This window comes from Trichechus manatus, unplaced genomic scaffold (assembly GCF_000243295.1).
Source record: "Trichechus manatus latirostris isolate Lorelei unplaced genomic scaffold, TriManLat1.0 scaffold00007, whole genome shotgun sequence".
NCBI classification, from domain to species: Eukaryota; Metazoa; Chordata; class Mammalia; order Sirenia; family Trichechidae; genus Trichechus; species Trichechus manatus.
Window position 1 is genome coordinate 1,239,398 of NW_004443943.1, and position 27,665 is coordinate 1,267,062.

Below are 27,665 nucleotides of genomic sequence, written 5' to 3' on the forward strand. Positions count from 1 at the left end.
CATTCAAACGAAAATGAGATGTTGGCAGGTCCTGGGTCACTGGTTGCATACAAAGTTGGTTCCCTTTCTTGGTTGGATGGAGAGGTTTTCACAGCTGACTTCTGACTTCAGCTGCTCTCAGTTGGCTCTGTACATGAGTCAACCAGCTGTAGCTAAGGCTGGAGAATTGCTCTTCTCTGTGGCTTGTCTGAAAAAGAGCTCCACCTTGGGACCAATGGAGGATATACTATACTGCAGGACATGTGTTACATGTGGGGGCCATAACTGGGTTCCGCTCTGAGAGAAGGTGCATTCTAAATGAGTCCAGTGCTGCTCCCTTCAGCCTCCATCTTTGACCCCAAATTTGACAGATGATGAAAGATTTGGATAGCTGGGTCAGTGAACAAATACACGTGAGGATGAAGTTCAAAATCAGAGAGGACTAACTCCTTTACTGAGCCAGCACAGTTCTGGTGATAACGTACTGAGAGTGGTTACTGGCTCACAGGTCCAATCAGTATTGCAGAATACAGAACAGACTCAAAGCAGGGCATACAGGTTTACTAAGGGAAGTTCATGATAAAGAGGATGCAAGGATCATTGTTCTAACCACATGTGCCTTGCAAAAATGAGACTTGGAATATGAGGATATCACTGCAGCATAACTATGTTTTATAAGCTATTCAAAATCATTTATTGAACCCTTGGCTTAGCAGTGGTAATGGAAGTAAGGTGGTAAGAAAAATACTTAGGAACCTCACAATTGTGCCATCTGTGCTAAATGCTACATAACAAACATACAAAAAAGCATGTAATAAATTTTGCCTGGGGTTAGGGAAAGCTTCAGAGAGGAAGTAAATATTACACAACCCTTCAAAGAACAGAAAAAAAGGATCAAATGTGGACATTTTTTTAGGTGGTCTTCCAGTATTTTCCATAAACACATTAGCTGTTTGACACAACACACCTTCAAAAGTGGTCATTCACTCTGCCACTCTTGTTCTAGAGAAGCAGAGGGGAAGGAAGCTGCTGCTTGGAACTGCTTTTACAAGAGGTGAACGTCAAGTAAACCAGTACCTATCAAGGGTGCAGTCCAATAGGCAGCAACTTCCAGGATATGCTACAGGTAAAGAAAGCAGTGTGGTCTCATCTTCCCCATGTATTTATTCTGTCCCGTGATTCTTTGGAAATGGGTAATCGACGTGAGGCATGGATGGGAAACACATCATCAGAACTGTCAACCAGAATTTACTTGCTTGTTTTGTAGAAACGGATTATGTCGAACAAGAAATTTTTAATATTGTGTTAGCAGACATTCCGGATATAAAGGAAAACTTTGTTAGTGACACATTAAAGAGTAACGGTAGCAGTTTTACACATGTTAAATATATAAATACCAATAAATATAGCACTTTGCCCTGAAAAAAGACCCCAAGTTTGCTTGTGGAAGTGGGTGGCCATCAAAAGGGCTGCAGCTTATGATTTACTGTGAAGTGGTGAAAGGAGGGTTACCTGAAATCTCACGTAAAGTTTTAGTACCAGATGCGGATGGTGTGGTCCGTGACGTACACCATGAAAGGAGGTAGCTAGGAGATACTTGAGGTGTGTGCGTGTGCATTTTGTACATTCCTGTGTGGTTTGGTTCGGGAGGTGGTTTTCTGCATTTATTTTTTCTCAGATCAAACTGCTCCTACGCAAACACAAAATTCATATTTCGTAACAGGCGATTCGAACCCACTGGAAAGGTAAGGATTACAGCCTTGGAAACCCTATGGGGCAGTTCTGCTCTGTCCTGTAGGGTCGTTATGAATCGGAACCAACCCAACAGCAGTGGGTTTGGTTCTGGTTTTGTTAATAGACGATTCACACCGAAACGTTTGAATTTTCAGAACAACCACTATAGCTGACTGTACAGCACAAAATTCTTTGAATCAAAACTTGTTTATATTTCGATTTACACTAATTTAAACTGCAGCATTTCTTTCTCTAATACACTTCTATAAACCAGTCTTCACTATGAGGTATTTACTAGTGACCAACTAAGGGTTTTTGTTAACTTTTTACAGCTCAGCCCAGCCCCTTCCCAGGTCCCTCAGCAAACATCCAGTTGGTTCTTCCAAGAAACTGGGCACATTGCTTCAGGCTTGCTTTGGCCGCCAAGTTCTCTAGATCTGCAAACCCCTCACCCAAGCTAGAGCAGTTCTTGATAATGATAGCTTTCAACCTAACCTCCAGGGAGATGGAGGGTGTTGGTCCAGGGCGAGTTAACTTTGAGATTAAACCAAAGGAGCAGGACCTGAAAGGCCAGGTCAGACAGGAAGCAAGTGTACAGGGGTAAACAGTCCCTGCCCCTCACTAACCTGACCCAGATCTTAAAGACACTTTCATTTTCAGTTGGGTTTCCATATCTGTTCTAGACTAGGAAACTCAAGGAAGACCTTGGCCGACCCCATCCTTCCATGCCAGTCATTAGCAGACGCCCAGCCTTGAAACTGCAGGAAAACAAGTACCCTTCCAGGCTAATTACCCAGCAAAGAGCCAGAAGTTTTTCACTGTCCACCAGATGGCGTTGTTGGTCCACAGTGGCCCTTAGAGGGATGATTACAACTGGGTCACAACAATCTGGAGACTTTCTTCCTTTTTAAACAGCCACTCTGCCTGCTCCAACAGGTCTGTGATAAGGCTATACTGGGATTATGACAAAATATAATGATCTTTATATATAACCTGTAAACCTACTGGTCTAGAATAATTCAATAAATAGTAGCTATTACGGTTCACATCTTGATTCAAGTGGGTTATAAACATCCTATGGCAGACTGTGCTTCACACTGTTGTTCACCTTCATCTATAGAACTTTAACCACAGCTCCGCACAAATGACAAAGGATACTCCAGGAAATGGCCATGTTAGGTGTAAAAAGAAACTCAGCTTTCACCACAGGGTCTCCAACTCCTTGGGAAGCTGAGAGTAACTGATAATGCAGTGCTAAACTGTGTCCCTAAAGTTTGAGTGACGGGGCCCCTTGGCCACAGTGGGAAAACTGGACAACTCAGCCCCAGCATGGCCCAATAAAAACAGCACAGGACTGCTAGTCAGACCAAGTTTCTTTGCTCTTGGTGGGCTCTGTTCCCAATCTGACTTAACCTAAGTCATAACCTTCTGGACCTCAATTTGTTTATATTTAAAACTATCTGTTCTTTTTATCCAAAAATATATTTAAACAAGAGTAGGGAAGCCCTGGTTGCGCAGCAGCTAAGAGCTCAGCTGCTAACCAAAAAAAGGTCAGCAGTTTGAATCCACTGGCGGCTGCTCCTTGGAAACCCTAGGGGGCAGTTCTACTCTGTCCCATAGGGTCGCTATGAGCCGGAATTCACGATGGCAACGAATTTTTTGGAATCAGAAAGCTTCCAAATTTTGGAATTAAAAGCAAAATGATAATTTAACATTTTGAACTGACTTACCTAGAGACGAAATATTTTCATTATTTCAATAACCTTGGTAAAACACTGGGGATAGACAGTGACTTCGAAGAACTGATTATTTTGAGAACATCTACCTATCCTGTTTTATGGTTTCCAAGTACTATGGAGTATCTGGTTACCATAGCAATATAGCTAAGATTGTTACTATATACCTACTTTCTGAAAAGAATGTTTTGTTACTCTCTAAAATGCTGAAAACGAGAAGTCAGGACTACACTTTCCAGACTAAAACACTCAGCTGATTATCTGGAAAGGAGCCCTGGTGATGCACTGGTTCGCGGCAGCCGAAAGGTTGGCAGTTTGAACCCACCTAGCAGCTCTGCGGGACAAAGAGCTGGTGACCTGCTTTTGTAGATTACAGCTAAGAAAACCCCATGGGGCAGTTCTACTCTGTCATGTGGGGTCGCTATGATTCGGCAGCACCTAACAGCAGTTATTTGGATTCAATAGCAAGAGGCTACCATTGAGTAAGGAAGAACAAGAGCCTATTCAACTTGATGCACATGCATAGTGCATAGTTATCTGGGAAAAGCAAGCTTATTCTTAAATTCCTTCCAGTGCCTTGTGCGAGACAAACAGAAGACACATAAACACCTAAAAATTCCAGCCAGGAGATGGGCCACGTGCTCAGAGGCTAAGTCCTACAATTGAAATAAAACAAGTGGGTTGTTGTTTTGTTTTTTTCCAATATCTACTCTATAAAAAACCTTGGGCTAGGATGCTGCAAAGGTACTGTGTATTCCTGGTCAAAAGGCACATGCATTCTAATGACATAAAACTTACAGATTAAACAAGAGTACTAGACAGTGGCAATAAGAGCTTCAAAGACAATGGAAAAGTTAAGATTAGTCTGTTTAACTTGCATTTGTTAGGTAAAACGCTGAGAAAAGGGTCCTGTAAAATGCCTATCAAATCGCTGAACGTACAGAGAGGAAGAAGTAGTGGCAGAAGAGGAAATGGAATTAGACAATGTTCATGAAAAACATAACAAATCTCACTTGTTAGAGAGAAATGGCTTAGGCTAATAAAATGGTTATATTGGGCACAAAAATCTCAAGTTTTGTTAAGAAAAGTTAGGCAAGCAAACGTCCTCAGAGTCTGGGATAATACAACACTGAGAGGGACAAATTAACATTTGACTGTTAACAGAACTCTTATTTTAAGAGCTAGTTTATTTTTGGTTTCACCTGTAGCAAGATCAGACAGGAAATAAATGAGCTCTGAATGGTTCACTTCATCTGATCCTGCTTAGTTTCCTCACTAAGCTGGGAGCCCAAACCTACTCCCTCAATCTACCAGCTGTCCTTGATACCCTCTCAGGAGGCAGTATGGTGTCTGTCCACATTTCTGTCACTCCCGTAATTCCACACAATAAGCTAAGTCCATGCTTTAGACACACACAATGGCTTGTGCCCAGCTGTTTTGCTTCTATCTTCCTCCTCCCCTTCCCACTCCTGGAATGTTCTCAGACAAGAAGGCCAAGGCGGGGCTTCCCCAGCCACCCCACCCACCGTGCTCTGCCGGGATTGCTGGGGCCCCGGGGAGCAGGCACCTCCAGCCTAGAGTAGCCCTGAGCATTTCCCATGTGTGCTGAGTCAAGAAAAAGTTTGGGAACACATTTAAACCCCAGGAATTTGTGTTCTCTCTCCCTATAGCTGCAGGGAAAACTGACAACACTGAGGAAAACAGTTAACGCACCAAATTAATCATTTGACTGCATCTGTTCAAATTCATATTTAAAGTTTAGAACACAGAGAGAAGCCATACAAAACTTGCTTTGTAACTACCAACCACATTCAACAAAGGTATAAAACACAATGACTTTATTTCTTACAACCAAATACTGCCAACTAGCATTACTTCCACTCATGCATCATTAAAAACAAAAGGATATTTCCTTGGTATTTTCAAATGATGCATTATACAATAAACAAAAAAAGTTAGAACTTAAAATGCACCCTGATTAATTATGTAAACTGGTATTTTTTTTAAAAAGCATAACTAATAATTTGGTTCCTTTCTTCATAAAATGGAAATTTAAATATTTCTCCTGATAGTCTTGAGGTTATCATTATGTTATGAGTAGTGCAAAGTGTGGCACATATAGTTTCATCTAGAAAGGTGTGTATCCTACACACCTTAATTAAACAAAATGTGCATAACAAACTGCATACAGTCAATGCATGATAGAAAGCATGTTTCAAATACAAGGCAGCCCCTCAGGCTATCATATTATTTAGGTTTGCATTATCATTTATGGCATTATAGATTAATTACACATAACATACTTCTTCCACATTTCAACCCTGAAGATAAGAAAAGTAATTGTTGCTTGAAAAATTAATTCCAGGTAGCCGTTTGGTTTGTATCAGGAGAAAGTGAACCTCCAAGAGTTTAGTGTCTGCCGAATCCGGAATCATTACCGAGTCAGTAAATCAGATATGTAATGTATTTCACAGTGACTGTTTTCCAAGTTCTGGCAGTGCCTCTTCTGTAGTATGCCAGACAGTGATGCATCGCCAAGACCACCCTGGCACGTGGTTTTCCCTTTTGCTCTTTTTCTGGATTAACTCTATTAGTTCCTCTTCTCACCTCTTCTATGGTCATCCATTTTAGTTATTCATAAGTCCTTTCAGAAGATCCTCAGAAAGCTCCATAAGGGGAAGTTCTGGAGATGGGAAATCCAAGGGAGGGAGATTGGGAATTGGAATGTCCTTGGCTTTCCCGGTATTTGTTGCAAATTTCTGCCAGGTTGAAGAGGCTGTAGGGGTTTCTGAATGTGGTGGCAAGCTCCATAACTCTGATTTTTCTACAAAATCAGCATCTACATCCAGCTCCTTTTCTATTGGACCTTTTAGAAGTCTGGCCTTTTCAGCTTTTAGTTGTTTATTTTCTTTCCTTAATCTTTCATTCTCAGCCACAAGGAATTCCACATGTCTTTTCAGATCGGCAATTTTGGTTGCCTGCTCCTCTATAATTGTTTTGTCATCTTTGGGGGCTTTGCTTCCAATGCATGGCTCCGTTGGCTCACTCTTCTGCTGAAGTAAGAACAGTAGTGTGTCTGGATCCCTGTCGAAGGCCCGCTGATTTTCAGGCAGGTGTTTCTCTGTGTAAGGGCTGTACTTCTGAAGAAGAAGGGGACTCTGGCCCTCCGTGTCCTCAGCAGAGGGTTTGTGAGATGTCTGAAGGTGGGCAGCTATGTCCTTGTCTGTATTCTGCTGGGCTTTCAATCTTTCCTCACGCTTTGCCCTCTTCCACCTCTCCTGGATGAGCAGGAGCTGTTTCATGTGGCTATCCCTTTGCAATTCCAGTGATAAATGAGCCTATTACACAGAAAGAAAGATACAATTTGTAGAATTTAAAATTTTAAGTCTCTCTATAGTAATGTCCCATATACTATTCCAAAAGCCTCCTTTCTGAATAACCCAGTACCACTTACAGTTTATACACTATGTTTACACTTCAGGAGAACCTCAAAAAATTTTCAAATTAACTACGTCTTTTTCTGGGTAAGCTAACATTTTTATTCACAAACAAAACACCATTCATTCAGGAATTCAGAAGTCCTATTCCAAGTCAATACACCAAATTGGACCTTTTCAGAATATGGTTACCCTTCTGCAATGCCATTTGTACTTAGCTTAAAATTAGAAATCTTCTCTTAACTCTCCACCCAGCTAAAATGAAAAGTCTTCCTATCAGCAGCGTGTTTAGAAGGCTCAATGCACGTCTGTAATTACACACTATCATGAGCAGGTTCTATACGATCAAAATGGAAGGGATAGATCATAACTTTTAAGTTCCCTTGGTTCAGTTTGAGGAACTGATGGCTTTTCCCTGCCACTGGGGGACTTAATGAGATTGCTTGATATCTCTTGCTAAAATTATCTCCTTAATTCAGTTAAACAAACATTTACTACCTTCTATGTACCATCATTTCTGGATAATTTATCTCTGGATAAAGGTATTTTAAAAGCCCAGGCAGGCTCTCCCCAAACAAAGACAACAATTTTAATTTTAAGCCACTGGTGAAACAAAGTTTAAAGTACTAGAATTGCTTAGGAATTCAGGAAAAGACAAGTGGGAAACTATTCAGATTTAAATTATCTCATAAAAGGAAAACGTAGTCCAGCTGATTTCTCCTTGGCCCAGCCTGCTTGCTTACTGTGAGCTAATGGTTAAAAACCAGGCTCATGATCAGGGAGGGCCCTAAAAGGTGTGTCTGAACTCAGAGAGGACATGTCTGACAATCTGAGATCTGGGAATAACCACTAGCAAAAACGACAAAAGTTTCTGTGTACGTTACCTGGCAGCAACAGCTGTTCATTTAGTTTTAAATTCCTTTCTAAAGTATTCTTCTCCTGCCCATTTTAGACAGTTTTGACTAACTTTGGAGAGGGGCACAATGGTTTATTTTATACCCAGTTCAAATCTCCACAAGAAAACCCTTCTAACCCTTGTTGCAAATATTAAGAAAGTGTCTCACCTGTTCAGACTGTGTCAGCTTCATGGCTTCGGAAAGATATGCTGGTTAAAGAAAGAGGCATGTTAGTGTATGAGTGTTGTTGTTTTGTAATTAACGGGTCAAAGGAAGAAAGAGTACTCGTATGACAAAGAACTGGGCTATAAGCAATTCTGCCATATAGTAAAGGAAACAAGTAGGTGTTTAAGAAAAGGAAATAAGCTCCTCATTGTCTAAGGCAATTCTTCGCTTCTCCAAAAAGGAAATCAGTGGTCATCAAATGGAGATATTCCCTACCCCATTCTGAATGTTTTGTTCGTTAAAACACTTGTAGATTTTACCAGTGAAGAACCAAAAATGGCCAAATCAAAATAACAGGATTAGGGAGGACTGAAATTAAACAAGAAGCCATCAAAACCCTATTACTCATGCCCACAAAAACAGCAAGAGAGTATCACTGACTTTTTACCCACCTGAATACCTGGGCTACATCATTTTGGCCTCCTAGAGAACTAATTTTACTGAATTGTGTTTCTGACTTATGCCATCAGCCTACTGCTGTTGCTGTTAGTTGTTGTCGATTCCGACTCACGGTGACCCGTGTGTATGGGAGAAGAACTGTGCTCCAGAGGGTTTTCAATGGCTGGCTTTTCAGAAGATTGCCAGACCTTTCTCCTGAGGTGCCTCTGGGTGGACTCAAACCTCCAACCTTCTGGTTAGCAGCTGAGCATGTTAACCATCTGCAACACCCAGTGGCTCCAACAGCCTATTTAGTTCAGTTAAAAATCAGGTTAGTTCAAAGCTCTAAGAACTTGTTGACATATTTACAGTAAGAAGTTGTTGACGACACTATACTGTCATTTATGAAGCCCTTCAATAAAAGTTCTCTCTGATCTTAAGATCAGTTCCTAGTGGCTTAATTTGTTTGAATTTAAATAGCCACTGTGAAAATCCATTCATTTTCCTGTTTGGGCTGGCTTCTAGGAAGCCTAAGGCCAAGTTCTTAGTCCCCTTGTAGCATAAAAACATCAAAGAACTCCTGGTGCATTTTGTGAACTTATACTCCCAGTCCTTCCCCATTTTATCTTTCTACGAATTTCCTCGTCTACTTACTTTTAATTATATTTTATATTTTGTGATATGTTCCTCTGTAAAGCATTTCATATCCTTTCTGGAACAAGGTGGGGTATAAATAACAAGTATTAATAATGAATCACACACAATTACTTTCCATTTTTTTAATCTCTTGCTTGCAAGAAATTTTTTGATATCTCCCACCTCTACATTAAGTTCCCTTTCGCTTTTTGGCAGTCGCTACAAAGCACTACTTTCTATCTAGTCTTAATCCAAATATGCTGATGATTTTCTGAGTTCAAGAATTAGAACTGTTGTCTGCCAGGTTCTACAACAGTCCCTGAGATACAGATTAATTTGGATGCTCCCTTCTCCCAGCAAACACAGAGGTGGTTATGCAGCCATTGCTCCAGCCACATTGACCACACTTTCTCTTCAGTTTTTTTCCTGGTCTTTTATCCCTATAGTATGCTTGCATAGCTGCATACTATTTTTTCCCCTTCTGCTCATGTTTAAACTGGGTAGCTCTGTTGAGACATCCTATTTGCTTTCATACCGTGTGGATGAATTTTCCTAGACAGCCCTCCCATCTTACCTGTACATATTTGTCTCCAGGTCTATACTTTAGTTTGCTTTAAATACACTTTCATAACAAATGCGAGTTTCCCACAAACAAGCCTGAAATGTCCTTGTTTTGCAGAACCTTGAAACTGCGTATCAAGACAGAAGGGACACCCAAGGACAGAGTTCTCAAAGCACAGAAATTTAACAAGTCACTGTGTCATTTAAAGTATTTCCCATATTTGAATTTTAAAACAGTGGCTTTTAAAAAGAGTCATTTTAAAGGAAAAAAAAAAAGAATGTGAAAAATCTGACTGCATGCTCATGGATTTGCTCCACAGATTCACAACAGGAAGAAATACCTACCAAGTCAGAAACGGAAGAAAGGAATACCTCTCGAAAACGTTTACAATTCCGATGGAACTGCTTCTCCAGTTACGGCACAAGGCTAGTACTTACAGTGGATGCGAACTGAATGGTGCGAAAGGGAAACTAAGAAAACCTGAAACCGCTATTACTTCTTGAAATAATAACTTCTATTATTACTTTATCAGGAATCTGTTAAACTTACCAAAGCACAAACTGGGCAGCCTGTCTGTTCACACAGCAAATGATTCCCCTGAATGGTAAAGATGGTTTGTTCTGGAATCATTTTCTTGGCACCAGTGTCTCCTTACCATTTCAGTTTCATGGGAAGGTCCACATCAAGATTTGTTTTAAAAAATGTAGAACAAATGATCAAATTCACGAAAAAGACCAGACTTACTGGTCTGACAGAGACTGGAGGAACCTCCGAGACTATGGCCCCCGGACACCCTACTAACTCAGACTTGAAGCCACTCCAAAGGTTCACCTTTCAGCCAAAGATGAGGCAGGCCTATGGGACAAGCAGCACCACACGTGAGGAATGTGCTTCTTGGATCAATCAAAGTGTACAAGATGAAATGGGCAACACCTGCCCAGGAACAAAGACGAGAAGGTGGGAGGGGACAAGAAAGCTGGACAAACAGACACGGTGAACCTGGGGTAGAAAGGGAAAGGGGGAGAGTGCTGACACAATGAGGGCTTGCAGCAAATGCTACGAAACAATTTGAGTATAAATTTTTGAATCAGAAACTAACTTGCTCTGTAAATTTTCACCTAAACTACAAAAAAAAAAGGTTTTCAACCAAAATAATGATCAATTACATAGAAATACCATGTACTCTGAGGTCTGCTAATCTTCTGAAATGTTCATTTTGAGTTACAAGCACTGTCCATGGCTATTATTAACTTCCCCATTTCAGCTTTTGCTCTTTTGTTGTCTGTGGAAGAAATGAAATACACTTAGGGAACTGGGCTGGGTGAGACTGGTAAGTGAGAATTACACCAATCCAGTTACAGCTGCTACTCAGGGTTTAAAACAAAAGATTATTTCTAACAATGCTGAATCTTTGGAAGGCTGTAGCCTCTCAGATTTTCCCTTCTATGATATTAACCAGTAACCAGCTGCTCAGGTCAATTCTGACTCATGGTGACGCCATGTGTGGGGTGGGAAAATGTGGACACCTCCCTCTGCCCCTCCTGACAGATCTCAGTTTGTCTGGCAAATGAATGCTCATATACTGTTTTCATCTAATCCAGCCACTATCCACCTCAAGAGGAGATCCTACCTTTCCCCAAAAGGAAAGAGAAATCAAGTGATCTCTTCATTTCACTGCATTTACAAAACACTATCAGAGCACTACCAAGTATCATGGCTAAAGAGTCCTCAGCTATGTAATCTTGGGGTAAGTGTCTTACCTAAATATCTCCTCTGGTCTTTGAGAGTTGGAGACAGATGCTCCGTCCGAGTTCTCATTTCAGGCTTTCCTTCCCATCAGTCTTTCCCAGATGCTGGCCTTCCCCTGTCATGCCTCTAAACTGATTTCCAAACACTGAGCTCCCTCCTTTCAGAATACATCTACAGCCACACCTCCCACAACACCTCTGTTACAAAGCCTAGATGTAAGTCAATTTAGAATACATGGCGCTCATTCCAGTCTCATCAATTTTCGCACTAACAATACATTCACAACTCTACTCTAAAACACAACAAAAGGATATTTTTAACCACCAAGCCTGAACTCCAAATCAAATCAGCTCTGTAATATTTACTAGTCAAACTTAATTCTAGCTCCATGTGACCCAAAAGCCTACCTTCACCTTTTCTACTCCTGAGAATGTCACAGAATTTAAATACAGAGACAAGGGGCTGATGGTACATTTAATATCCAATAGTAGTTTAAGTCTTCAAAAACAGTGGAGCAGGTCAACAAGAATCGTTTGTGTGTTCAGAGTATGTTACTGCTCAATGCACAACATACGCTTATTCCTCTATTTCACCATATGCTACACATGTGTAACCATGACCACTTTGGGTTATAAAACTAAAGGTATCATTTCATTGGGGCATTCATCCACAATATGGATGTCCTATAGGGTCACCATGAGTCGGAATCAACTCGATGGCAATGTTCTTTTTTAAATAGTTTAAGCGTACTACATTGCCTTTATAGAGACTACAAATTTCAACAATCTGATTGATAAGAAAATATGGTTTAGTAACAATTTAAACATGGACCGCCAGAAGAACAAACAAATCGGTCTCGGAAGAAGTACAGCAAGAATGGTACAGCAAGAATGATCCTTAGAAGTGAGGATGGCGAGACTTTGTCTAACACACTTTTTGGACATGTTATCAGGAGGGACCGGTCCCTGGAAAAGGACATCATGCTTGGTAGAGGATCAGTGAAAAAGAAGACGACCCTCGACGAGATGGACTGACACAGTGGCTGCAACAAATGAGCTCAAACAAAGCAACAACTCTGAGGCTGGTGCAGGATTGGGCAGTGTTTCGTTCTGTTGTACACGGAATCGCTATGAGTCGGAACCAACTCGACAGCACCTAACAACAACAGTTGCCAAGTTTAATGTTGTACTAAGTTCCCATAAAATTCACTGTAAAAATACACAAAGATATATGGGGTAGCTACTACATGCTCAGACCTACAGCAGATACAAATGTTAACGTGGTACATTCCAGTGGCAAATAATTCTTTAAAAATAAGACTTTAAGTTTTCTCTGAAAATAACTGACTTTTAGGTCAAATCATCAAAGCATGGATTTAGCCAAACCAATGCCCACCACAGTCTGCATTTTAGCAATAAGGTAACACAAGAGAGACAGACTCTACCAAGAAAGAATATGGCTTTGATCATTCTATTGGTCTATAGGGCCCAAAGGGAAAGAGACTGTTTCTAAGAAAGGTGGACTACATCCATTTTCGATATAACGAGAGTAAATAAAACACTCCCTCCCTGTCCTAGGCTGGGTTCTCTAGAGTACCAAAACCAGTGAAGTGTGTGTGTGTTTATGTATATACACATATGTATGTATGTATGTATGTATGTGTGTGTGTGTGTATATATATAAATATACATATACATACACATACACACAGATTTATCTCAAGGAAATGGCTCACGCAGTTGTAAAGGCTAGCAAGTCCCAAGTCTGTGGGTCAGGCATCAGGCTGGAGGCTTTTCCTGACTCATATAGCTGCAAGTGCTCATGAACCCCAGATCAGCAGCTCAGAAGGCAGGCTGCTAGCTCGCAGGCTGTAGAGGTCGATGAACCACAAGATAGGCAGGCAATACGGCAGGCTGCTAGCTCAAGTCCCAAGAACCAAAGGCCAGAAAACGACGAGCCAGATGCAAGACGCAGAGCTAGCTGGAAAGTTTTGCCACAACGTCCATATATATAAATATATACTGAATCCAGGATACACCCCCAAAGAAATTCCCCTTATAACTGATTCGCTGATCACGTCAGATCACATCATGGAGAATGACTACATCATTACACAACTGCCAAATTACATCATTACATAACCGCCAAACCACTGAGAATCATGGCCCAACCAAGTTGACACACAATGTTAACTCTCACAGTCCACCTCTTGCCAACATGGCACCTGTACACATCTCCTTAAACCATATACAGTCCTTAACCTAAATGAAGACAAATTACAAAGTTATACTTGCACCTAACATGATACAACTAACGTGTACAACTGAAAACACGTTAGGGCCATTTGCAGCTTATATTTTATAGGTGAAGAAAACAAAAATATTTGAAGCACACATATCAGGAAGAAATACTCCTAACAACTGCAGTCCTTGTTTCTGCAACTGGTCACGTGGTCATAACTGGTATTTAGAACTACCTTTTTCCCATTCCGTAGTCCCTTTACCCTCAGCAAGCACTTCAGATGGTCACGGTTCTTAGCCTGGTGAGGTGACCCAAACTTTCATTCCTGAAAGGTCTGAGCCATTAGTAGTCATGTTGGAATTAAGCTGCTATAGTTTTCTATAGTTTCTATAGCACAGGGCATGGTAGTACTAAGGACTCAATAAGGGCTCTCCAGTATTCCAGACATAATCTTCTTTGCCTCCATTATGCAACATCAACCCAATTTCCCCTTGTTAATCAGGATCAATCACACCAGCCAATATGGTAACTCCCTTCTTTGCCTGTTGACACAGAGGCAGGAGGAGCCCAAAGTGGCCAGGTGGCATTCTTAACTTCCAGTTCAATGGAATCTGTATTGTGTCTCTCCCATTAAAAAAAAAAAAAAATTGCCATCGAGTAGATTCCAACTCATAACTCTAGGTGGCAACATTCCTCCCTTAGGAACTTAAGTCCTCTAGACCCACAAAGCATACGGTCGCAGGGACTGGAAGCAAAAATTTGGCGAGTGGGTGACTAGGGGTAATTGTAGGTGGTGCCACTCCCATTTCCACCCCTTGATTCCTGGAACTGTGAATCCTGGCTATGGTGGAAACAGCACCATATATTGGATGCTGGTTTAGAGTATATACTTGCCTCCCAGAGAACACTGCCCTGATGCTGCAAGGTATTGCCACCTAGCTTGTACCAAAATTGTGTCTTTAGGAGGCCATCCCATGGTTCTATCAAACTAGCTGCTTTAGCATCACAGTGAACATGGTGAGACCAGTGAACTCCATGAAAATGGGCCCAATGCCACACTTCATTTGCTGTGAAGTGAGTCCCCTGATCCAAGGTGATGCTGTGTGGGACACCATGACAACAGATAACACATTCTGTGAGTCCACAGATAGTAGTTTTGGCAGAAGCATTGCGTGTAGGGAAGGCAAATCCATACCAGAGTGTCAATCCTAGTAAGAACAAAATGCTGCTCTTTCCATGCTGAAAGCAGTCCAATGTAATCAATCTGCTACAGGTTGCTGGCTGACTGCCTCAAGGAATGGTGCCATTATCAGGGACTTAGTGTTGGTCTCTACTGCTGGCAGACTGGGCACTCTGCAGTGGCTGTAGCCAAGTCGACATTGGTGAATGTAAGTCCATGTTGCTGAGCCCATGCATAACCTCCATCCCTGCCACCATGGCCACTTTGTCCATGAGCCCACTGGGTAAGGATGGGAGTGGCTGGGGAAAGAGGATAACTGGTTTCCACAGAACAAGTCATTCTACCCACTTGACTGTTAAAATCCTCCTCTGCCGAGGTCACCCTTTGGTGAGCATTCCTATGAGACACACACATCTTCACTTCTTTGGCCCATTCAGAGAGGTCTATCCACATACCTCTCCCCATACCACCCTGTCACCAATTTTCCAATCGTGTTCCTTCCAAGTCCTTGACCATCTAGCCAAACCACTGGCCATACCCCATGAATCAGTATACAACTGCACATCTGGCTATCTCTCTTTCCAAGCAAAGCGAACAACCAGGTGTACTGCTTCAAGTTCTGCCCATTGGGGAATTTCCCTTTCCCACTATTCTTCAAGGAGTTCCCAGAAAGGGGCTATAATGTGCCACTGCCCACTTTCGAGTGGCGCCTGCATATAGTGCAGAAGCAGCTGTAAACCAGGCACGAGTTTTCTCTTCCTCAGTCAAGTAATCGTAAGGAGCTCCCCATTAGGCCATAGGTGCAGACTGGGAGAGGGCAAGTAATGTGACAAGAGTGGAGACCACAGGCATTCGGCCACTTCCTAATGCAATTTACTTGTGCCTTCAGGTCCTGCTCAGGCCCTATCTCGTATATACCACTTTCATTTAATGATGGAGTGCTGCTGTGCACGTCCGACTTTATGACTCTGTGGGTCAGACAACACCCAGTTCATGATGGGCAGCTCAGGCCACATGGTGACTTGGTGGCCCGTGGTTAAGCGTTCAGTCTCTACTAAGACCCAGTAACAAGCCAAACGCTGTTTCTCAAAAGGAGAGTAGTTATCTCCAGAGGACGGCAGGGATTTGCTCCAAAGTCCTAAGGGTCTGCGCTGTGATTCACCAATAGGGGCCTGCCAGAGACTCCAAACAGCATTTCTATCTGCCACTGACACTTCAACCACCACTGGATCAGCCGAATCATATGGCCCAAGGGGCAGAGCAGCTTGCACAGCAGCCTGAACCTGTTGCAGAGCCTTCTCCTGTTCTGGGCCCCACTCAAAACTAGCAGCTTTTCGAGTCCCTTGATAACTAGGCCAGAGTAGCCCACCCAAATGAGGGATATGGTGCCTCTAAAATCCAGAGAGGCCCACCAGGTGTTGTGCCTTCTTTTTAGTTGTAGGGGGGGCCAGATGTAACAACTTATCCTTCACTTTAGAAAGAATATCTCGACATGCCCCACACCACTGGACTCGTAGAACAGATTCACTGAGGTGAAAGGCACATGAATTTTTGTGAGATTAATTCCCCACCCTCTAGCATGCAAATGTTTTACCAGTAAGTTCAGAGTCATTGACACGTCTTCCTTACTACGTCCAATGAGCATAATGTCATCAATTAACAGACAGTGCGACATTTTGTGGAAGGGAAAGGCAATCAAAGTCCCTGCGAACTAAATTGACGTAGGGCTGGAGAGTTGATACACCCAAGACAGGACAGTACGGTGTATTGCTGGCCTTGCTAGCTGAAGGCAAACTGCTTTTGGCGTTCCTTCAAAACCGGAATCGAGAAAAAGTCATTGGCCAGGTCAATAGCAGCATACCAGGTACCAGGAGATGTTCATTAATTTGCTCAAGCAATGAAACCACATCTGGAACAGCAAGTGTAACTGGAGTCACTGCCTGGTTAAGTTTACAATAATCCACTGTCATCCTCCAAAATCCATTTGTTTTTTGCACAGGCCAAACAGGTGAATTAAATGGGGATGTGGTGGGAATTACCACCACTGCATCCTTCGAGTCTTTGATGGTGACAGTAACTTCTGAAATCCCTCCAGGAACATGGTATTGCCTATGGCTTACTATCTTCCTGTGTGGGGGCGGATCTAACGGCTTCCACTTGGCTTTTCCTATCCTAACAGCCTAGTGCTGCCACTTGGTCCCTATCACCACAGGGTCCAATCAGCCCCACTGTAGTCAGATGTCTTAATTCAGTTAGGGCAGTTCCCACTAATCACAGCGGTTTTCAAGGATGCTAGGGCTCCCTTCACAAATTTGTCCCTCACCATTGTGATGAAAAGGTGTGTCCTCTGCACACTCCATGTGTGAGTCTGTGGGTCTAACCTGATAAACACACTCTAACATGCCAATTTCCCTAAGCCTTTGAGTACCTTCTTCTACAGTATAGCAAGGAAGGTCTGGTACTTCAAGTGGATTTAGTTTAAGCCACCACGTAATCCATGCTTCAGCGAACCAACCAAATAAACTATTAGACCTTTTCCTAGCCTCTCAAGATGAAACACTGAATGAAGAATCTGCAATAAACTCAGACTGACTCAACTTTATGTTCCCTGCACTGTTATCCCACACCCTTAATACCTAGTCCCGCACATATTCCCCAGGTTTCTGTTTGCACATATTAGAAAAGTTAAGTATTTCTTTCGGAGTGTAGCATACCTTCTCCTGGGTCACACTTTATACTTCACCTTTTGGGGCTTGCTGAGACTTAAATCTACTTATACATCTAGAAACAAAAGTGGGTGATGACAGTGGGTCCTGGGAACTTTCAGCAATGTGTGGTAAGGCAACTTACCCCAGGCGGTGCCCCAGGCAATGATTCAGATGCCTGACCCAGGAGGTATCTCAGAAAAAGGCTCTTCAGACAAAGCTGGGTTAATCTCATCAGATTGGGGTGAAAAGGCTGATGGTTTTACTGGGGAAGGTGGCTTAGCAGACAAAGATGGTGTCATCTCTTCAGATGGGAGTAAGAGGAATGGTTCTGTCAGCGGGAGTGATTTAATGGAATTTAGGGGCTCAATGTCCCCAGCTTCCTGACTATTTGCCCATATGCCTCCATCCCAAGTTTCGGGATCCCATTTCTTCCCAATCAACTCACTTTAACTTCAGATACCTTTTGAGATTGGAAATTCAGTTTGCGTTGTAATTCAGCCACTATGAATGACACTAAGACTCTGGGTTTGGTTTTCAACAATATCAGCTCTGTTACTACAAGAAATAAAGCTTTCTTTCAGGGCACAAGTGTCAACTTTAAGGTCTTTCATGCAGCACTTGAGCTGTGTCTCTGAAGCCCTGAGCTCCTCTTTCTTTTACCACCCTGTCTAGCAAAAGTAGGACCAACCACAGGGAACACAACACAGAGTCCCTGATGGAACAGGAGAAAAATTGGGTGCAGAACTCAAGTTCTAGTAAAAAGACCAGACTTAATGGTTTGATTGAGACTGGAGGGACCCCAGAAGACATGGCCCCTGGACCCTGTTAGCCCAAAAATAAAACCATTCCCGAAGCCAACTCTTCGGACAAAGATTAGACTGGACAATGGGACATAAAATGATACTTGTGAAGAGTGGGCATTTTAGTTCTTAGCTCAAGTAGATACATGAGACTAAATAGGCAGCTCCTGTTCAGAGGTGAGATGAGAAGGCAGAGAGGGTCAGTGGCTGGCTGAATGGACACGGAAAATCCAGGGTGGAAAGGAGGAGTGTGCTGTCACAAAATAGGGAGAGCAACTAGGGTCACATAACAAGGTATGTATAAATTTTTGTATTGAGAGACTCACCTGAATTGTAAACTTTCACTTAAAGCACACACAAAAAAAAGTAGGACCAACCAATCAGGTTCCCTATACTACTCATTCTGACAAAACTGTAGAAAAGTATCAAACGTGATCGCCCAGAACCTCGTTTCTCACCAATATCTGATCTATTTGTGGTGATCTTTTGCATAATAATACTGCCACCTCACGCCATGGATTAGCAGCATCCTCTTTACTACTGGAGGCAGAGTCATGGGCGCCTTAGGACTAGCCAGACTTGAGATCAATTCAGAAAACTCATCCTTACAATTCTGTTTCTCTAGAACCACTCTCAGTACCAAATATCTTAGATTAGGTTCTCTCCAGTGAAGCGTACACATATATACATATACACAGAGAGAGAGGGAGGGAGGGGGGAGACAGAGAGAGAGTAATTTATCTCAAGGAAACGGCTCATGCAGTTATAGAGACTGGCAAGTCCCAAGTCTGCAGGTCAGGTGTCAGGCTGGAGGCTTCTCCTGACTCACATAGCTGCAGGGGTTGACAAACCCAAGATCGGTAAGTCAGCAGGCTGCTGGCTCACGGACTGCAGAGGCTGACAAATCCAAGACTGGTAGGTAAGACAATGCTGGCTCACAGGCTGTGCAGGCCAATGAATCCCAAGATCGGCAGGCAATACGGCAGGCCACTGGCTCGTGTCCCAAGAATCAGAGGTCAGATGATGAAAAGCCAGATGCAGGATTTAGAGCAAGTAAGCGAGCTTTGCCAGAACATCCATATATATATTGGATACAGGCCACATCCCCGAAGAAACTTCCCTTACAACTGATAGGCTGATCACATCAGATCACATCATGGAGGATGACTACATCATTACATAATTGCCAAACTACATCATTACATAACTGCCATACCATTGAGAATCATGGCCAAGGCAAGTTGACACACAACCTTAACCGTCACATTCGCCAAAGCTTTTCAGTTTATTACTCAGCCAACAGAAACAGGTGTGTGGAAAACAGGCCCCTAAGATCTATTTTTGAGTTCAACATATGCTAGGTTACTTTGACTGAGATAAAATTAGGTTTTTGATAAGAAGCTAAAAATTCTAAATTTCATACCTAAAAGAAAACTATCATCAGGATGTTACTATGGGCATGAATGTAGAGATGAAATACTCAGAAGAGAAGCTAAAGAAAGACTATGGGAAAAATCTTTCAACATTTTAGGTGGCAATGGCTTTTGATGGATTTTGTGTCATCAACATCTCCGAAAACAGAAACTCAAGTGAAAATTAACTGACTGGAGTCAAATTAGTTCTTACTTTCAGAACCCAAAATGGCCACCTATTTGAAACCCATAAGCCTTTACCATAATGACTAAGATGATTTGGCAGAATTCTTGCAATCAGCCTCTGTCTTTCGGAATGAACAGGCTCAGAAAGCGGTGTCTAGGAATCATGGCAGGTATGAAATCTTCATAGTTTGGAAAGAAAATTGAGTTAGGAGGAGCTGGTAAATCCTATACAACCCCTTAAAAATAATCAAAGCCAACAGTCCAGTGGGTCAGCAGTGTCAGCCTTACGTGTGCAGGGCAGAAACACATCATCAGTACTGTGACTTTCATTCTAAGTGTTTAGAGAAAGTGGAGAAATAAAATTGCTCTCCAGTTTCAGACTCAGTATTTCTTAAAAAGAATACTCACCCGGGCAGAAAAACTAGAGTACTGGAAATGGAACAACAACACACAAAGATAAATGTGGACACACTGTGCAAAATATAACCGTCACTAAACTATTTGTGTAGAAACTGTCAAATGGGAATCTAATCTGCTGTGTAATCTTTTGCCAAAAATACAATAAAAATATTCTTTAAAAAAAGAAAAGAATACTCACCTGCAGCTTTTTTGTGACAAGAAATAGCCTCTTCGTATTTCCCTGCAGCTAATAAACGGTCTGCTCGTCTGCTCTGTTGATGAGCCTAAAAGACAAACATTCCTAAGTTCCTCTAATCATAAAATAAGACACAACTTAAAAAAATTGTTTTTAAGAAGATAATGTTTATTTCCACACACCAAACCTCCATTACAGCTACATCTGTAATTAGGGAAATTTAATGGTATATAGTATAATGGTATATAATAGAACCATAGTACAAGTAGTCCCCGACTTACCATGGGAATCCATTATGACTCCTCCATCCATCCTAAGTCAGTTCTGACATAAGTCTAATATCTCACTTTTTTTGTCTTCATTATTGCCTTTTATTATCAGTATCTTTATAAATCTGACATTTGTCTTTAGGGGTTGGAAACATTACATATAAATTTACAGATATATTTTAACACATACATAAAACCAAAAACCAAATCCACTGCCATCAAGTCAATTCCATTCAGATACATTACAACCCTACAGGACAAAGGAGAACCCGACAGGAAAGTTTCCAAGGCTGTAGTCTTTAAGGAAGATTTGAAGAACTGATGCCTTTGAATTATAGTATTGGTGAAGAAATATACCATGGACTGCCAGAAGAACAACAAATCTATATCGGGAAGAAGTACAGCCAGAATGCTACTTAGAAGCAAGGATAGCGAGATTTCATCTCACATACTTTGGACACGTTATCAGGAGGTACCAGCCCCTGGAGAAGGACATCATGCTTGGTAAAGCAGACGGTCAGCGAAAAAGAGGAAGATCCTCAACGAGATGGACTGACACAGCGGCTGCAACAATGGGCTCAAACATAGCAATGATTGTGAGGACAGCACAGGACAGAGCACTGTTTCATTATGTTGTACACAGGGTCGCTATGAGTCGGAACCTACTCTATAGCACATAACGACAACAATCTTTATGGAAGCAGACTGCCACATCTTTCTCCCACAGAGCAGCTGGTATGTTTGAACCACCAAACTTTTTTTGGTTAGCAGCCAAGTACTTAACCACCGTGCCACCAGGGCTCCTTTTAAATACATATATACACAGTTGTTGTTAGGTGTCATCAAGTTGGTTACGATTCATAGCAACCCTATGTACAACAGAATGAAATGCTGCCTGGTTCTGTACCATCCTCACAACTGTTGCTATGTTAGACCCCACTGTTGCAGTCACTGTGTCAATTCATCTCCCTGAGGGTCTTTCTCTTTTTTGCTGACTCACTACCAAGCATGATGTCCTTCCCAGGGACTGGTCCCTCCTGATAACATGTCCCAACTACATGACATGAAGTCTTGCTGTTCTTGCTTCTAAGGAACATTCTGGCTGCACTTCCTCCAAGACAGATTTGTTCATTCTTCTGGCAGTCCATGGCATATTCAATGTTCTTTACCAACACCTTAATTCAAAGGCATCAATTCTTCCTCAGTCTTCCTTATTCATTGTCCAGCTTTCGCACGCATATGGTGCGACTGAAAACACCATAGCTTGGGTCAGGCACACCTTAGTCTTTAAAGTGACATCTGCTTTTTAACACTTTACAGAGGTCTTTTGCAGCAGATGTGCCCAATGCAATACATCCTTTAATTTCTTGACTGCTGCTTCCATGGACGTTGATTGTGGAGCCAAGTAAAATTAAATCCTTTACAACTTCAATCTTTTCTGTTCATCATGTTGCTTATTGGTCCAGCTGTGTGGTCCAGTTCGTTTCCTTTATGTTGAGGTACAATCCATACTGAAGACTGTAGTCTTTGATCTTCATCAGTAAGTGCTTCAAGTCCTCCTCATTTTTAGCAAGCAAGGTTGTGTCATCATAAGAAAATACACAAATCATAAAAATTTACTCCAACAATGAAGAGTCAAACAACGGCATTTTGTCAGTTGCAGTAATAACTTCACTTGTGGAAGGTTCTGGATCATCTGGATTATGCCTGGGAATGAGGATGGTGTTTCTAGTCAGAATTAGCAAGAGTTGTCTGTATGGTCCTTTTTTTCCTTCATATATTTCACGGTAACATCTCACTGCTTCCCAAGTCTGCCTACTGACTTTGCAAAGTGATCAGCACTTAGGTCCATGTTTTCAAGCAACTGAAGCTTCTTATTTAGTTTAGAAAAAACTCCAGCTAATCCTTTCACTGTAAAATTTTTTGACAACTTCTCCTTCCTCTTCCTCATTACTTCTATTCTTCTTCAGCATTTCTTTCCTCTTCAAAATCTATTAAGTCCTGATCTGTCAATTCTCCTTCTTTGTGATCTATGAACTGTTCTGCAATGGTGGTACAATGCAGCGTTCTTGACAGACGATTTTTCCACCAATCTGTTCCATCATATTATCCTGATCAAATGCTTGGAGCATGGACATAACTCAGTAATTTCTTCCATATCCCCTGCATGCATTTTCCCATAACTTCCACCCAGGAAGATGTACTAACGATAAGATGTACAAAAACCAAACAAGCAAACAAAGAAAAAAAAATGGTTGTAAATGTGGTTTCCTGTAACTCGAATATGTCATAAATCAGAGACTACCTGTATATGAAAGGAAATGGACACATCTCTCAGTTTACCGATAAACCTTCTCAAGGTTAACACCAGGCACTTAACTCCTTCAGTGTCGCACATCCTTCCATTCTTCAGAGATTAACAAAAAGAACTACAATCATGGCTTGTTACTCAATGTGTGTATTTTCCTGATTCTTAAAAAGCTCCTTTCAAAACAAGTTATTCTGTAGTCACTTTCACTAGTCTGTATAGGTTTAAAAAACTATAATCAGGAAATCACTTATCACAGAAAAACCCAAGCTTCTTCTATATCAACTCATTCTTTCCTTTAAACGTTAAAGTTACTATTTATGTTTTTAAATAAAAAGTTGTACATTTTACAGTTGATGAATTAATCATACCAATATTTAATAGTACAGATTTTCTTCAGCTACAACTCACCAAAAGAACAGAGGTAAATGTATTAAATAAACCGAAATAAATGTATTAAATAGTCATTTGCCTCCTTAACTTGTGCTGCACTTTAAGAATTTCAAAAGGGCTTTAATATACATCATTTCAACTACCTTCACTGTGACTCTGTGAATGTGTTTCCCTCTCAGGTAAGGACGCCCAATAGACTAACAGGGGTCATATAACTTACATAAGCAGCCAGCAAGGAGAAAGGCAGAGATGATCAGCTAATCTTCTAACTAATGTAATGGTTCCCTCACTAATACACTGACAGATGATTTAGCAAAGACTCTTTTAAAAAAATGTAAAGCACCACAATGAGATACCACTTCACACCCACTAGGATACGATCAGAAAAACAGAAAATAACAAGTGTTAGTAAGGATGTGGAGAAATTGAAAACCTCGCCCACTGCTAGTAGGAATGTAAAATGATGCAGCCACAGTGGAAAACACTTTGGCAGTTCCTCAAAAATTTAACCATTGGAATTACCATATAACCCAACAATTCTACCCTTAGGTATATACACAAAATAACTGAAAGCAGGGACTCAAACAGATAAGTGTATACCAATGTTCACTCTAGCATTATTCACAATAGCAAAAAGGTGAAAACAATCCAAGTGTTCATAAACAGATGAATGGATAAACAAAATGTGGCATATGCACACGATGGAATACTATTCAGCCAGAGAGAAATGAAGTTCTGATACATGTCCGACATGGATGAACCCTGAAAACATTATGCAGAGTGAACTGAGTCAGACACAAAAGGACAAATATCGTTATGATCCCACGTATATGAAATATCTAGAATAGGCAAATGCATAGGAACCAAAGTTTATTAGTAGTTATCAGGGCTGGTGATAAGGAGGAATGGAGAGTTCTTGCTGACGGATACTGAGTCTCTGTTTAGGAGGATGAAAAACTTTTGGAAATAGCGAGTGGTAATGGTAGTACATCTGGAAGAGCCCCGGTGGCAGAGCAGTTAAAGCAGCAGGATGCTAACTTAGAGGTCAGTGGTTCGAACCTACCAGCCGCCTGTGGAAGAAATATGTGGAGGTCTGCTTCAGTAAAGATTTACAACCTTGGAAACCCTGTGGAGTCACTATGAGTCAGAATCGACTAGACAGCAGTGGATTTATTTGGGTTTGGAATGGTAGCACACCATGGTGAATGTAATTAATATCACTGAACTGTACATTTAAAAATGGTTAAAACGGTAAATTTTTTGTTATATATTTTACCACAATAAGAAATTTTTAAATATTAAAAAAAATTAAGCAAAATCTGTTTTGTCAATAAGGGATAAAGTGATTTATCTTGAATGCTTTTCAAGAAATGTGCCATCAGGGTCTCATAAAAATACTTCAGAGAAATACTTTTGCAATTGAAACTGGAAATACTGTGGCACATTTGCAATTATACTCTTCAGCGTAAAACAGAGGTGAAGACAAAAGTAGAAAATAGCACTTCCTGCAACCCATGCTGTTTGCATTTTCCCCACTCCTATTTTTGTAAGAAAGAAGAAACAAGCAACACTCAAAAGTCAAGATCATCTCTTTCAGTTGCTTCAAAGGCATTTTATCCTTTAAACAGTAATTCAACAAACTTTTCTCTAAGTCTGAATGTATTCCTAACATCATCATAAATAACTGGTGACTTAAAATAATGGATAAATTTTAACCATAGTCTTTGACTGAGCAAAAAATATTTTCTGAGCACATTAAGATTTTGTAGTATCCAGAAATGATCCAGGTCTTTTAGAAAGATTATGTACATGACAAAGAAAGCAAGTAAGTATCAGCAGTTATGATTATTTCTTTAACACATGGGTTCTAATAGCGCTATGAATGATCAATGCAGCCAAAGAAACCCTACTCTCCTGGGAATGCAAGTGACAATCAACAAGGTTTTAGAAGGAAAAAAAAGGAATTGGAAGGGGGGAACTGGCAAGTGCCTTTATCTTTCTGAGCTTTGAAAGAGGCCCCAAAGAACAAACTACATGTTCTCTCTCATGTAGCAAGAGCAAGACCTCATGGATCTCCTGACTCCCCCAAAATCCCCCCATGTAAAGTCCAATCTCTAGTCACTGTGCCAATTCAGGAACCATATTTCATTTTAGTTTCAAATATAACTGACCCACTAAAAACATACACCCACTCTAAGTTATCTGGTGCCAGAGCAATCAAATTCTTATCTAAAAAAAAGTACTGTTCCTACTAAGTTCTTATTTGACACCCAGCAAGTGCAGACTCTGGGTAGAGCCTGAATTCCTGAGTTCAAATCTCAGCATGAACACCGATTAGACACATGAACTTGGCATTCTTAACTTTCTGCCTCAACTTTCTCACCTCTAAAATGAGAGCTACTGTGAAGATTAAACTAGTTATATCAGAGCACTCAGAATGGTGCCTGGTATCTAATACTCAATAAACGCATCATTATGCTAAGCACTATGAAAAACAAATAAAACCGTTGGAGGTCCCTGCCATCAAGAAATTTACAACGCAGTTGGAGAGACTGGACTAAATTGCATATTTATTTTTACTGAAGACATTGTAGGAAACCTATTTTGGTAGTCATTCTTATTTTATTAAGTAATCTTTGAAGATTCTGCATATTAAATTGTATCCTTTTAAATAGTGTTCTTGGTAGAATCACAGCTATTTAAAGTAATTAGTCCTGAAATATGTTTCATTGGTAATTCAAGGTAAAACAGGAACAAGAAGCAAATAGGAATTTTGGTAGAGATTCTAAAAGCAGTCTGAGCACTGATATTTTTATAATTCTGATGACATGTTTCTTTATCAAGTATTCAAGATGCACTAAGATTTTGTGAGAAAGACTATCTCAATATTTCATATTCACTCAGAAAGGACAAAAGACACACTAGGTCTTTATGACAGTTTCACTAACAATTCAAATAATGTTTAAGTCAAGAGTGCATTTATTTCAGGTACTAATCAAATTAAGCTCAAATTTTTATTTATTGTTGTTGCTGTTGAGTGCCATCAAGTCGATTCTGATTGGTCAAGTCAATTCCAACTCACAGCAACCCTATGGGACAGAGTAGAACTGCCCCACAGGATTTCCAAAGCTGTAATTTTTTTTTTTTTTTGGTACTTTAGATTAAGGTTGACAAAGCAAACTAGTTTCTCATTAAACAATTAATACACATATTGTCTTGTGACATTGGCTGCCAACCCCACGACGTGTCAACACTCTCTCTTTATCGACCTTGGGTTCCCCATTACCAGCTTTTCTGTCCCCTCCTTGCCCTTGGGTTGGTGTGCCGATTTAGCCTCATTTTGTTTTACAGGCCTGTCTAAACTTTGGCTGAAGGGTGAACCTCAGGAGTGACTTCATTACTGAGTTAAAAGGATGTCCAGGGGCCATACTCTTGGGGTTTCTCCAGTCTCTGTCAGACCATAAAGTCTGGTCTTTTTTTGTGAGGTGGAATTTTGTTCTCCATTTTTCTTCAGCTCTGTCCGGGACCCTCTTATTGTGATCCCTGTCAGAGCAGTCGGTGGTCCTAGCCAGGCACCATCTAGTTGTGCTGGACCCAGTCTGGTGGAGGCTGTGGTAGTTGTAGTCCATTAGCCTTTGGACTAATCTTTCCCTTCTGTCTTAGGTTTTCTTCATTCTCCTTTGCTCCAGATGGGGTGAGACCAGTGGAGTATCTTACATGGCCACTGACAAGCTTTTAAGACTCCAGACACTACTCACCAAAGTAGGATGTAGAACATTTTCTTTATAAACTATGTTATACCAGTTGAGCTAGATGTTCCCGAGATCATGGTCCCCAGCCCTCAGCCCAGTAATTCAGTCTCTCAGGGAGTTCAGATGTATCTATGAAGCTTCCATGACCTTGCCTTGGTCAAGATGTGCTGGCTTCCCCAATCTTGTGTACTGTCTTATCCTTCACCACCAAAGCAAGGCTGTAATCTTTACAGAAGCAGACTGCCACATCTTTCTCCTGCGGAGTGGCTGGTAGGTTCAAACCACGGACCTTTTGGTTAGCAGCCGAGAACTTAACCACTTCACTACCTGGGTTCCTAACTTATTATTATGCTTCTTAAATGAAATATCACTATTTATTTGGAAACTATTAAGACAGTTCTCTTCAAGAACTTCAATTCCATTAACCCATTTTCATCTCCCTCGTTGGTATATAAACGAGTTCAATTTTTTTGTTCTGTTGAGCTTCTA

The 27,665-nt window shown here is 41.1% G+C and overlaps 1 protein-coding gene across 1 annotated transcript in view; it reads right to left on the minus strand.

Annotated features, from left to right (window-relative positions):
• Positions 1 to 5,265: 5,265 nt before the first annotated feature.
• The window catches only part of NRBF2 (nuclear receptor binding factor 2), a 31,017-nt gene continuing 8,617 nt past the window's right edge, over positions 5,266 to 27,665 (minus strand). The window contains exons 2-4 of the mRNA XM_004369848.2: positions 20,458 to 20,542; positions 7,951 to 7,991; positions 5,266 to 6,787 (exon numbers count right to left, since the gene is read on the minus strand). Of these exons, the coding sequence (XP_004369905.1) occupies positions 6,077 to 6,787; positions 7,951 to 7,991; positions 20,458 to 20,542 (837 nt within the window). The 3' untranslated portion in view covers positions 5,266 to 6,076. The remainder of the gene's footprint in view (positions 6,788 to 7,950; positions 7,992 to 20,457; positions 20,543 to 27,665) is intronic.